This window comes from Aedes aegypti, chromosome 2 (assembly GCF_002204515.2).
Source record: "Aedes aegypti strain LVP_AGWG chromosome 2, AaegL5.0 Primary Assembly, whole genome shotgun sequence".
NCBI classification, from domain to species: domain Eukaryota; kingdom Metazoa; phylum Arthropoda; class Insecta; order Diptera; family Culicidae; genus Aedes; species Aedes aegypti.
Window position 1 is genome coordinate 151,663,280 of NC_035108.1, and position 14,344 is coordinate 151,677,623.

The window sequence follows — 14,344 nt, forward strand, 5'->3', positions numbered from 1 at the left end:
TGTTGCTCGTTAGATTTTAACAAACAAAATCACTTTTAAGTTTTTACTGACTAGTTTGGTGTCGTTTGCTTGACTGAAGAAAAATTTTACAATTAAATCTTTTATAACCATAGTGGTAGTATATTTTTAGCTTTTTCGTGAGTATGTTCATGGTATGTACCTATCATGTTTTTGATGTTGTTGAAGTTACTCGCTTTCTCCCAAATATGATTAACAAAGTCTATTCTCTACTAAGGCGGGTCTATACCCAGGTGTAATCAGATTTTAACTTTGTGGAGAAAACCAGCGCCGAGAAAACCGACCTGCTTTACGTATACTAGATCACCTGGGTATAGACCCGCCTTGTTCTCTACGAGGTAAACTTTTTGCAGGTAAACTAGTCGTATACCTGTATAGAAAACTTTTTTTGTAGCTTTTGTCTTCAATATTAGATTTCTTATAGGTTTCTTTTATCAAAAGGTTTCAACACTATTGAGAGAATTTTTCTTCTGTTACGTACAATAAAAATATGACACTATCAAGACTTTAGATCACAACACTGGATCGCGTCTAACTTTCTAATAGATGCTATAATAGTTATGAATAATTAAATAAAATATCATGAAGACAACTTGTTAACCTCATGTGGTACCCTTAACAAAAAATTCAGACCGTTTTCCCTCAAAAAATTACGTTGGTATTCCGATAGGGTTTTGAGATATTTGAGTTTTTGTGACAAAAATGATGTTTTTTAAAGCAAAAAAATTTTTTTTTTACTGTGTGTATTTTTTTTGGAATCTTTATTTAGTTGTCTAACTTTGTTTCTTTAGTTGTCTAACAATCGAACGAACCGTTTTTGCTGTGCAGCTTTTTGAATATTTTTGAACCATTTTCACATACACCCTTTTGAAAAGCTAGTCGTGACTCAACTTGAAGATTTGATATCGGAAAATGACGATTTAGATGGAACTGGAAAACTGTGCAAAGTTTCAGAAATTTTTGAAATGGTCGATCAGAATCGACTTGCATGCCTCCGTGGAATCCCTCTTTTGTCACTAAATGCAAACATACCCGCATACCAGCCCCATTACTTGGCAATTTGTTATTTCGCACCTTGACACATTTGTTGGCATGCCGGCAAGTTTACTATAGATTCGAAAACTTTTCCTTTTGCTAAAATTAGTGCTAACATCTTTTAATTGCAATAGTTGTTTTAAAATAATACGGGGGTGATAGTGCCAGTGTTGGAGACATTCCTTGGCTTGATGGTAGCGTTGCGGCTGGTCAATTTGAATAGTACTCTGGATTCACGATCAATACTTTTATTTTGGGTTTGAAACATAGGTATCCAGGTGTTGAATTGGGCAAATTTTGATTAACCTGATTCCAGCAAAGTTGCTAAAAATTTCTAAGATATCCACAATGCTGCCTTCTTATTATGCCTTCTTATTTTTCAGCATTAGATATTGCTAAAATACAGTTTGACCAGTAGACGATACCACTGGTTATGTTTGTATGTTGGCCCAAAAGGCTTCCCCAAGACGAGAGTAATGCCAGCTGTAGCTTTGACTTGGAGGAAAGATATTTATCAAACTAAATATGTTTCTAGCATTAATATCACCAGAAGCATTCTGCAAAAAAAAGCATGTCAAGCAAAAACGACATTATTATGGAATGACGATAACTTAATATGCTCAAATTAGTAGTATTTATTTTTCCTTTGAAATGAAAACTACGATGCAAGATTACAAGAATCATAACAGGAAAGAATTAGCTGGTGGGGAATCGACGTATGGTTGTAATCAATTATGCTTTTCGGCTACGCAGTCTTAATTTTTACAACGGCTTATTTATTTGCCCGACGTTTCGACACGGGAATTGTGTCTTCCTCAGGGGGTAAATATTGTTGTCGTTTGTAGTCTTATGTTTTGTTTAACCTGACAGTTAAAGTTAAACAAAACATAAGACTACAAACGACAACAATATTTACCCCCTGAGGAAGACACAATTCCCGTGTCGAAACGTCGGGCAAATAAATAAGCCGTTGTAAAAATTAAGACTGCGTAGCCGAAAAGCATAATTGAAAGAATTAGCTTGAATTTCATCGTAATCTACTAGTGGGACTGTTATGCGGGTACTTTCAATATGGGACGCACATGGTTTGGTATTTTTTCGCGGTTTGTCCATACAAAGATTCAACTTTAAGTATGCTATCAAGAAATACACTAGTAATAAATACGATTCAAAAAGAAAACTCAAAAATGATGAAAATTCAAATGGGACTGTTATGCGAGTATGGGCAGTATGGATATCATCTCATGCCGAAAAAAGGATGGTTCTGGGCACACAACAGTAACATCCAATTATAGGCAATAGCAAGTTTGAAGCGATTGCCGTCATAAAGATCTAAAACTAACCCTATTATATTCCTTGGTATGGCTCAAATCCAACGTTCCCAAGCTGTAGGTGGATTCAACTAAGTGGCCAACAGGAACAGTCAAATCAAATCCTGGAAAATTTTCAAAACTTTCATTGTTTTATGGTATCTACCACCGAATAGTACTTCGAAGTAAATTTGAAATTAAGACTTGCCAGTATTAAAAGTTTTAGAAGGAGAATGCCTTATGATCTATTGTAAACTTGGGAATAAAAGTGTCAATGTGCGCGATAACACGTTCTCATATGCTCCTTGGCTTCGCGGACGATATCGACATCATCGGGATTGACCGTCGGGCAGTGGAAGAGGTGTTCGTGCCTTTCAAGAGGGAGACAGCGAGAATCGGGCTCACGATCAACACCACAAAAACGAAGTACATGATAGCTGGTGGTCAACGTGGGTCCGGACGTGTTAGTGGTAGCGAAATGGTGCTAGGTGGTGATAAGTTTGAAGTGGTGGAAGAATTTGTGTATCTTGGAACACTAGTGACATGCGATAATGATGTTACCCGCGAGGTGAAAAGACGTATTGCAGCTGCGAGTCGGGCTTTCTACGGGCTCCGTAACCAGCTGAAGTCCCGTAGCCTGCAAACGAAAACAAAACTCGCGTTATACAAGACACTGATCCTTCCGGTTGTCCTTTATGGCCATGAATCATGGACATTGAAGGAAGTCGACCGGAGAGCTTTCGGGGTGTTTGAACGTAAAGTGCTGCGAACAATACTCGGCGGTAAACTAGAAAACGGCATCTGGCGGCGTCGCATGAATCACGAGTTGTACCATGTGTATAAAGAGGTGGATATTGTCAAGCGCATAAAACACGGCAGGCTGCGTTGGGCTGGTCACGTTGCCCGTATGCCGGAAGAACGACAAGCAAAGATAATATTCAACAGAGAACCCGGACGAGGCCGCCGACTTCGTGGTAGGCCGCGCACACGATGGCTTTTTGCGGTTGAGGAGGACTTAAGGGCACTTAACGTTCAGGGCGACTGGAAGCGATTGGCCCAGGACCGAGCCCAGTGGAGAAGACTCATCCATTCGGCGCAGATTCATCGTAGCGAATTGTAGCCCATCAAGTATCAAGTATCAAGTAAGTGCGCGATAACAAAGTAAGCGAGTCCCAAGTAATGGGACTGGTATGCGGGTATATTATCGGTTGACTAGAGAAATACTTGGATAACGAGTCCCATTGGATTGTGTCCTAGATTTGGTCTTGAAAAACAACAAATTCAACTGTGTTATAGTTGTTGAAGATGTTACAATACTGTAATGATAGTGTGTTGAGCAATGCTAACACGATTTACTGCTTTTAGCAGTTGTGGAACGAAAAAAATTGCAAATATGTGTAGAAGCGTTTTTCTCGACATGACGATTTTCCTAATGGGACTGTATTGCGAGTATCGGCAGAACTGATCCTAGAAATAATTTCTGGCTAGCCACCGCATCATATAAATTAAACAACGAAAAAAGATAATATTTAAGTTCTTTTATCGAAGATTTTAATTTTTTTCTTAGTGATTTGATTATCCGGAGGATTCGATTATCCGGAGTGAAAAAAAATCGATACTCCGGATAATCGAGTCCGACCTGTATATGGAGCAGTACTTAAGATTGCTTCTTCAAATGGATAGGAAGATTATAATGCCGTCCTTTACGGCCTTAAATGTAGATTTCTACTTATACTCTATTTATGTTATCGAAAAATCTACTACTGAGAATGTTGTGAACTTCTTACGGAAGCTATGTTAGTATTTTCAGGTAATTTTCGATGATTTGACATGGTTTTGAAACCTAAATGACTGCTTGGGATTATTAAGAGCATGTCTTTAGAAAAACATAGGTGCAAATGTTTTTCTACAGGGTGTCCGCAAATTATCCGTACAAACTTTGAAGGCATGGCTCAATGCAATTAAGCGGAATAATTTCAGTATTCTCGCATGGTATAATACACCTATTATGTTCTTTAGCAGTAAATTTCACACATTTCCGATTTCAAATATTTGTAAATTCAAGACAAAAGTGTTGAAAGGTCTTATAGAGAGCCGTTTTTCGAGCTTTTTGACGTAAAATAAAAGTCCACAGAACTCATAGGATTTGAACTGATTCATTTTCTAATTCCAGCATAACTTGAAGCCAAGGGACTGTAGATTACTTCAAACAGTAATAGAAAATTTGGAATAATCTATTTCAGATTTTAGGGAGAAAACATCTCTAAAATGACTAGCGGCCCTCAAGACTATCATCTCCGAAAAATTCAAATTTGCCTATCTCAGAAAGAAGCAATTATTTCTAAATTATTTGAAATTCTATTTTGTGCCAACATATGTATGTACTAAAAAAGGTACACGGTCATTGATTTTTTATCGTTTCAAATGTGAGATCATCTTTCCCATATTTTGTTGTTCGGATAACTTACGAACACCCTGTAAAGAATATATAATACTTTTGTAGATTTTTTTTTTGAGGGATTGGTGTACTGCCGATTTTCGCAATACAGTCCCATTAGGAAAATTATGATGTCGAGAAAAACGCTTCTAAACATTAAACCCAACATATTCGTTTTGCCAAGGTAGTAGTAAACGCTGGAGGCATGGTTCAATATACTATCATTGCAAGTTTTTTCCTATCCAAATTAGGGTTTTCCGAGTATTTCTCTCACTAAACGCATTAATATCTGCATACAAGTCCCATTACTTGGGATTCGCTTACTTTGTTATCGTGCACCTTGACACATTGTTGTTCAAGTTTACGATCGATTGCAATGTACTTTTCCTTTTCCAGCTTTCAGTTATTACGTAATAAGTCCATTGAAGTTCTTAAGCTGAACCGTGCTGATTAACCGTTGCGGTCGGATTGCTGAAATCGCAGCACGGGTGGAGGATTTGAACAATATCAAAGAAAGATGAATCGAACATGTTTTTTTTTTCCACTTGATGAACGCAAAGTTCGGTTCTAAAGATATAGATAATCCTGATGCGTGTCAAAAGCTTTCCTGCTTCTCGACATTTGGTGTTGCAGACATTTATGTCGAATTCGTTGGTTGGAACTGGCGCAACCCGTGCTGAATTATAGTTTCAAACCCAAACCGATTCAGGTTCGATCGAACTAAAATTTGCTTGACGTTTGTATGTTTATGTGTTGATCACCGACTCAGTTCCAAAAACCAAAAACAACATTGGTTTAACCATGCACTGTCGACGATGTGCAAAATCTTGCGGCGGCCCAACAAGCTTCCCATTCCTCGCTGCTGGACTTCAGCCTACCGGAAATTCTTATAATGATTGACCACACGACGATTGTGAAAGGAGCAGTAGAATAGACTCAGGAAAACTATTATGCTTTATTTTAGTTTACAGGCAACAAGCCTGATGTGGTTTTACTATTGATCGAAGAACAGAAAAAGTCGTTATGATAAAACCTTTTTCAAACAAAAATAAGTTTTTTTTTTATTTTAGACTAGTGGTCCCGGCAAACTTCGTCTTGCCATCAAGTAGGCTGTTGTAAACCGTCATGTCCATCCCCCATACAACATAACAGATTAGTTTTCTCCCGTTTTCCCGACTACTCCGAAGACATTCTTAAGTTTTTCCTTCACACGAACACGTCGGAACCCTTCACAAATTCAACTGTGAAAGATTCATGAAAATCCGTTGGCCCGTTATTGAGCCATTTCGTGACATACAAACACCATTCCATTTTTATTTATATAGATGATTTGTACTTTCCTGATTTGTTTAATTGTTTCTATGCCTGCTTTCAGAAATCATCACAGGAATAGTATTACTTGAATCATCCAATGGGACTGTTATGCGTTTACTTTCAATATGAGATGCACATAGCTTGGTATTTTTTTCACATATTGTTCATACTAAGATACAATTTGGAGTATGATTTTAGAAAATATACTAAACATGAATACTATTCATAGAGCAAACTCAAAAATGGCAAAAAAAATCAAATGGGATTGTTATGCGAGTATGAGCAGTATGAAACTCACGAATAAAAACGTTGTAATTAAAATGACGAAATTTGTGGCTACTGACATGCATTCATTATTGTGTTCTTTGTGGAGATGTAAAGGTGTATACGATCGCTAAACACCAAAGCAGCATATTAACATTTCTTCCCTTATCTCAAAATGACTGCAAGAATGTGGCCAGCGCCGTTATTAATCCGAAACAATTTGGGACACTGAATTGTGTTACTGAAAAGGATTAGGGTCATCGTAATTTCAAGTTAATTTTTTTCAACCCGTTAAGTGGCAGAACGGACCTTAGTTCACAAAAATGCTTCGATCTCAGTCAGTAGTGATCCGAATCCAATTTTTAAAAAGCTATGGAAAGGGGATAAGTGTACCTCCCAGCTTTTGTTTGACTCAAAAAACCTTGGCTTTTAAGTATTTGTTTATAGTAATTTTGCTAAGCATCATGAAAACAAAAATATCCTATCAGATTTTCGTTCTCCAAACTGGTCAAAATGATGAACATAGTCCAACGTAGGCATTTTGGACCATCATAGTCTTCTTAGAAAAGGACACCGGTGAATTCGGATTTATATAGGGATGCTCATGTGAAAATGGGTGAGGACAGTCATATACGAATCAAATCGAATTTTGTAGCCAGCGTTCGGCTTATGACGCTGGACGCTGGAAGTTGACGCATCCCCTCTAACCAAACCGCCCCCCCACCAATGTTGTTTGAAGTTTTTATATTTTTTATGCAAAACTATAGAAGTTTTTAAGGTTACCATATGAATTTCTGGAAATCCTGTGATTTCAGTAGAAATACTTCTTGGATGTATGTAGATATTCAAGGGTATTCTTCGATTCTGATAAAGAATATTAGAATCAAAAGGCACTTTGGACCTTCGATAGGAGTTAGTGTTAGTGGAAGTTAGGGATTTTAGTGGTTTATGGTGCATGTTCTAAATTTTTTAATGATGGTTCCAAATTGATGATCAGAAATCCATTTTACATGAAAAAATATCTAGTTTTTTTTTAGAAATTTTCATTTACATATTTTGATGTAAAAAATATTTTTTCAAAGTTTTATATTCTTTTTCTGAAAAGTTTAAATCTTAAGCTTTTATTCCATAAAAAAAGATTGAAAATCGGTTGAGCTGTTCAAAAGTTATGATTTTTTTTTCAATAAAATATATCTCAAAAACTAAAAAAAACATACATCGCTGAAAATTTGACGTAAAATTTTCTGAACTTGGAATTGGTCCCGAGGCCTTCAAAACACGAAAAAATGGAAATTATTGATTTATTTTATTTAAAAAAAAAACAATTTTTGTGAAATTTTAATTTTTTTCCTGAAAAGTCAAAATCTTTAGCTTTCATTTTGTCCAAAAAGATTGAAAATCGGTCGAATGGTTCAAAAGTTATAATTTTTTTAAATAAAAATTGGTCACCCTATTTCGGAAATGGTCATCCTAATCAAAAAATCCAAAAACACGTGTATCCTTATTTCAGATAAGAAACAAAATAGCAAATTTTCACGGAATTCGGTGACCCACTAGATCGGTTTTTCATGGAATGGCTGTATAAGCAATTGGCTTGTTTGTGGGTATCCTGTTTTTTTTACATATTCTGATTCTACGTTAAAAACTGAGCCAGAATCCAAAGTTTCATAATTTTCCGTGCCCTGGAACTATTTTTAAAACACGTTCGAATTTAGTATGGAAATCGCTTTTGCATCACCCCTCGGCAAATTTTACTTCGGGACGAGCTGTCATTATGTAAAATGAAATGTCATTCAGTCGACGGAATGAAATCTTTTTAAATCATTTACTATATCAAAAATAAGATATTGAAGCGCAATAAAATCGTGTTACACTTAGAAAAATGCACTCTTTCGATACGGCTACAAAAAACGTGAATTTTTCATCACTAAACAACCCAATTGGATCAATGTACTGATGTTTTTGAATTTATTTCGTAAAAATAGTGACGTTTGAAAAAGACTTCGCCAATTGAGGTTTAGGTCAATTGCATTTTAAAATGACGTCTGACATCGATTTTCATTATCCCTTTGTCGTGCCCGTTCCAAAAATACCCATATTGCATGGGTTTTTAACGATTTAACGATTCCCCCAACCAGAAGTCGCCATCTTGGATTCCAAAATGGCATCGGACATCGATCGTCATCCCCTTATCGTGACCGTTCCAAAAAAAACATATTGCATGGGTTTCCATCGATTTCCACCAAGGATTTCCTTGGATTTCAAAATGGCGTTGGGCATCGATTTTTTTTTTACCCTCTCGTCGTGCCCCTTTCTCTCTCTCTATTTCATTCTCTTTTTCGATGTTTATACTAATGTTTTTGTCTACTTACAAATAATGTTCGCTGTTTCTTACGTCAGTGGTTGGATTTAAAATCACAGATTATTACTTTTTTAATTTTTTAGTTTTCCACAGATTGGTCCAATTGGTCTTGCAAAGTTAATTAATGATCGTGTAGGCAATTCCCGCCTAAGAAAACTTGTGTTATAAGGTTTAAACGTTTTGAAGTTTACATGTACACTTGTCAAATGTACAAATTGAAATTGAAACGTGCTCCGGTGGGGATCGAACCCACGACTCCCTATTCGCTAGATGGGCGCTTCAACCTACAAGCTGCGGAGCCCCTTGAGGGACCCCGACGCTCGAAGGCGAACTGAACTCGATAACCCCTAAGCACATAGGATCATCATTTCGCAGTCTAAACTTTGTTCGGATATATGAGATGTATATTTGACACGACGTACACTACGATTTATTGGCCGTTTTCAAAGGCTTAAGAAATAGTGAGTCACTAAATCTTTTTATTTTGAGCATTGGAAAAGTGCATATGACTAAAATAATAATTACAATGCTGTCTGCGGCTTCCTTCATGGGATTTGTGTCTTTAAAGTTTCGGTACATAATTGAAGTTACTTTCTGTGAAACGTTCTATCACATTAAGCTGCCAACTGAAATTGCCATGCCAATTCCAACATCTTTTTAGAAATGTAGCAAGGATACAAACTAGGTGTCTTTGGTGAAGTTTTTTTTTTGTATTTCAATTATCTCCAACTTTCCCAAACACAAAGATCGTTATTTCAAAAGTTTATCATCGATCAATTGGTGGTAAATGTTAGTTTGCAACTTTATCACAGGCGGTGCCACAATTTTTTTTAAATGACGTCCTTTGACATTTTTAAAAAATGTTCGTTCGAAGACACCATTCCAAAAAAAAACCACGTTAAAAAGCTAAGCTATAGTGTTATTAAAAATTTAAATTCGATTTTGAGCCAATATTTAAGTTTGTGCTCTATTGTTTTATTTATTTTTTTTTATTCTTTTCAAATAACTTTGATTATTCGAATCGTTTGAATTCAAAATAACTAAGCTAATGTGTGGCCCACTTAGAATTGGAACAAACATCTTTGGTTCTTACAACGACTCTAGTGGTCAAATTTAGAAGCTAAACCGTCCATATGTGCTCTATAACAATAATAACATCTTATGATTTTTTTTCACAGCATAATTGGAACGCACTTCTGAGAAATTCAACATAGAAAAAGAGAGAAGGGAAATAATTGCGCACAAAAATTTGAAAAAAAACGTCTTTATCAGGAATAGAAATTGCAAAAGTGTTAGGTTTTTCAATAAATACTGTGTGGCTCGTACTGAATAAGTACGAAGTAACTATTTTGACAGATCGCAAGCCACAAAGAAAGCGTCGGACAGTTACTGTGCACCATCAACTGTGGATTAAAATCAGGACCATTGATTCAAATCCAAACATTTTAAACCGCGACTTGGCCAAAAAGTTCGACTTCGGATATTGAAGCCTCCGATCATACCATGTCTGCAGACAACCAAATAGGGAACAAAATTAGAGAAATGTGACAAAATTCCGTACCATGAAGTTGTTTCATCAAGTGTTGACGGAATTTAAGGATTTTTTCATCATAGGTGATACCCACCTAATTAACCCCAACTCAGCCAATTAAGAGGTTTTGGGCTATTATGAAGCGAATGAAATTATCGCCAAAACATCGACAAACTGTAAACTAAATGGGATGAACTTGTCAAAAATGTGGATGAAAATAGTGTGCGCAAATTAACTAACCGTATTCCGGTAAAATCCGACCTTTTTTTTATAAAAGGGGATGAATATTTGAATTCTTATTTTTCCTTTGTAGCTTACAAGGTATGCAGCATTTGAGTTAAAACAGAATTAATTTTAATTAATTAATTAATTATATCCAAATTATTCCAGTTTGTGTATGTTCCAATTCTAAATGGGTCACACCCTCATTATATGTGGATTACGTTACGTATTCTTATTAAATCCTAGGTGAGGTTTCACATAATCCCAAGAAAATCTATATACATAAAAATGGAGTGATGTTTGTATGTCACGAAATAACTTCAGAACGGGACACCCGATTTGCACAATTCTTTTACTGTTGTTTTCTTGAAAGGCTCCGACGTGTTCGTGTGACGAAAAAGTTTAGAGAAGTTGTGGGAAAGTTTGGTATAACGGGGGAGTACTAATATGTCATGTTGTGTGAGAGGTTCCATGACATTTTTCAACAGCCTACTTGATGGCAAGACGAAGTTTGCCGGGACCACTAGTATCTAATAAAATTATTTGCTATAATCTTTTAAATTCCTGAAAAGCATTCAGATCCTAAAACAAGATTTAAAAATAAATCATGAACTTTGTTTTGATGGTAGAATAATGACACTCACAATCCTCTGTGGATATCTGACAGTACTCTGAGATTTTTTTTTAAACTCTCGTCTCCAATCAAGCAATAATCCCTGAAAGAATCCTAAGGTAGATTTTTCTGGAATAATTCTAACAGAATTATAGGCAAGACCATCACATAACCCAAGAAAGGTTTTGTTGGATGCTCAACACCGATACTTTTTTTTCGATTGCTTTAAAAGACACAATTTTCACTCGTTAATTCAGTTCGATTTTGTTTGGCCCTCAGTGCAATATTATTACTATTATTTGATCCTTGGTTTGGACAGAGTGGACAGACCTGACATATGCAAAGCCACCAATGTCTATTCCAGCATTTTCTAAAACAATCCCATTTCAGTTGGCTCCAAAACGTGGACGAAGCGCAGTTCACCGACATCCACTACAGATCACTGGACGGCACGGGAAACTTTAATTGGCGTATGGTATTCCCGCTCGTTTACTCCAGCTCCGAAGCCATGGTGAGAGATTTCTTCCAATACTTTTAATGATTGCCACGTTAATCGAGTGAGGATTATAATTATTAAGACATTATTTCCCTCAACACTCATCCATCAAGATGGTGGTAACACGCAAGAAAAGTTTCTACGAGCAACTTGACACCGAGCAGAAAGTTCCTCCGCTGCTGACAGTGCAAGTGTGGGATAATGATCTCTTTTCCCGCGATGACTTTCTCGGTACGTTGAACCTAAATCTCGCGCAACTTCTAAGGCCGACCGCAAAACCGGCGAAATGCTTCCTTCAGCCACCTGCTGCCATTAGGAGGGACCAGTATCTGAATCTTTTCCGCGAAGAGAAAATCCGAGGATGGTATCCTATTGTCGGGAAAGTCAATGACAGATTAATTCAAACGGTAAATCAATCTTCGGCTCGTGTTGGAGAAGTTTTGTTTCATTGTGGTTCTTTTTGTGCAGGGAAAAATCGAGCTGGAGCTGCAGATCCTAACCGAGGAGGAGGCTCTGTTGAGACCAGCTGGCAAAGGACGAAAACCGCCACAGAAGCTTCCAGCTCCCGAGTAAGTAGTATTTTTTTATATAATTAATTAATAAGTATCATTTCAAACATTACATTCATTATGCATAATTCATTTATAATACCTAGGTGTACAATGCTACAAAATAATATTATCCCGAAATCAGCTACTTATTATAAAAATTTTGTTAACAATAGATCAACTTTCATATGCTTTAGCGTTTGGATTTTTTTAGATTATTTGCATTCATCTGCATAAATGAAAAACAACGCCTTTTAAAATCCCCAACCTAATATAACCTAAATAACGCTGTTGTAACACTTTATATGAGTTGGCTTACATATTATGTAAGCCAACTCATATAAAGTGTTACAACAGCTAGGATTTTATTTTTCGTGATATGTAAACCATTCGGAAGAATAATACGTTTTCCTTTTTAACAAATGATTGATTCTCACTAGAACCTTAATGTGCCAAAATGTAGAATAATAGACATCGTCCTCGCGAATATGGGAAGTAGAGAGATTCAATTTTTAACATACATTGTAATAAATATCATCTATTATGTATTTATTATGTTGGAAGGAAATCGTTGAAGTGCTCATTTAAGCTATTTTTGGATGCATCAATCAAGTGTTATATTGTGACGAACATTTGTATATAATTGTACGCAATAGACACACCCTCGATCCTTATAGGGCAATGAAAAGCGTCAATGTTTTTGACCGGCTTTATCGGAGTCTGGAATCTCTCAGTAACTGACCGTTAGTTAATTAGAAATAGGGTGACAAGTCAAACACATCGCCTGGAATCTTCTCAATAACATTTGACTCTCTTCTCCTCCCATTGCAGCCGTCCGGATACGTCCTTCAACTGGTACCGCAACCCGCTCAAGTCCTTCCGGCTGATCCTGTGGCCGTTTGTCAGAAAAGTGTGTCTGATATTGTTGGTGATAGTCCTCGTCGCACTGCTCTGCATCGGACTGATAAGCAACACACCCAGAGAGATTATAGCGAGGGGCTTTGGCAGGAAGGCTTCACTGGATAGTGCCATCAGCACCGGAATTATGGAGTCGGAGTAATATTGTGAAATTGTCTATGTGACGAATATGCGTCCCGCCGGCTAGGTACATAGTAGAGCGTTCCGTCAACTTAGCATGTTGAGCCTGTTATCTGTTTGTTATCTAGTGGTTAATTACAAATATAATTGTGCTGATTGTGGAAAGTGGCAATTTTTCATCATACTCACTTGTAGCATATGTCTACCGAAACTGTAACTATACACAGTTCGAACGAAACGTGTAAATTTCTGAGACATTTAATGCACATAATTGGAGCGTGGAATATCATGGATATTTACATGATATGTCATGTAAACTTCAATTATATGTCATGTAATCCAGCAGGATTCTGAGTGATTACATGACATATAACACATTTTTACATGACGTCATGTTTACATCGCATAAATGAAGTTTACATGATATGTAATCTTCATTATTTTTAACTGTGTAGGTGTCAAGAAACGGCGAATCAGAAAAGTGGAAATGTTCTGTCAGAGTCTCTGCTATTCACCATTTGTTAGTGAATGAGTTACAATACTTTACAATTACAGCATTAGCATAAGCATATATGACCGTACAATACAAGTTGCTACTTCGTGATTGACCGGAATAATCAAAATTGCACAGAAAACTCACAGAAGTAGCTTGGGCATAGCGTACCATCTTCAATCAAGATTCTTCAGTGTGCAATTTCGGGGATTCCAAATATAATAATGTCAATAACGGCACCGTTCACCAGTGCTGGGAATGGTAACAGTAGTAGGCTTGACTTTTCGCGAAAATCACGTGGCTCTCCCAGTACAGTAGTTCAAAAACGTGAATATCATCAAGTAGCCTCTGTTGGGTGCACGAATTTTCTAAATCATGAGTGTCATTGAAGGCTCTAAATGCGGGAAATGCAGCGGGAAATAGAACATTTTTCTACAGTAATTTCGGGTTGCCCTTAGCAACGGGTGTTTTGCAATTTTCAAGGCATTTTGCCTACAGCAGCGATGGGCGTGAGTTTCACTGGCTTCGCTGACTGTGATTGGCTTTGTTTGGCTACTGTAGAGTGAGTTTCAGATTTTTTCCCAACCCTGCCGGTCACGTCCTTACGGTCATCGGGGAAGGGAAGGAATATTAGTATGACATCCATTGCTAATAGGGACTCAG

General features: G+C 36.9%; 1 protein-coding gene across 1 annotated transcript in view; it reads left to right on the forward strand.

The window, feature by feature from the left end:
- LOC110676122 (fer-1-like protein 6) overlaps positions 1 to 13,386 on the forward strand; it is a 49,109-nt gene extending 35,723 nt beyond the window's left edge. The window contains exons 15-18 of the mRNA XM_021842754.1: positions 11,497 to 11,617; positions 11,716 to 12,009; positions 12,071 to 12,171; positions 12,982 to 13,386. Of these exons, the coding sequence (XP_021698446.1) occupies positions 11,497 to 11,617; positions 11,716 to 12,009; positions 12,071 to 12,171; positions 12,982 to 13,210 (745 nt within the window). The 3' untranslated portion in view covers positions 13,211 to 13,386. The remainder of the gene's footprint in view (positions 1 to 11,496; positions 11,618 to 11,715; positions 12,010 to 12,070; positions 12,172 to 12,981) is intronic.
- The last annotated feature ends 958 nt before the right edge of the window (positions 13,387 to 14,344 follow it).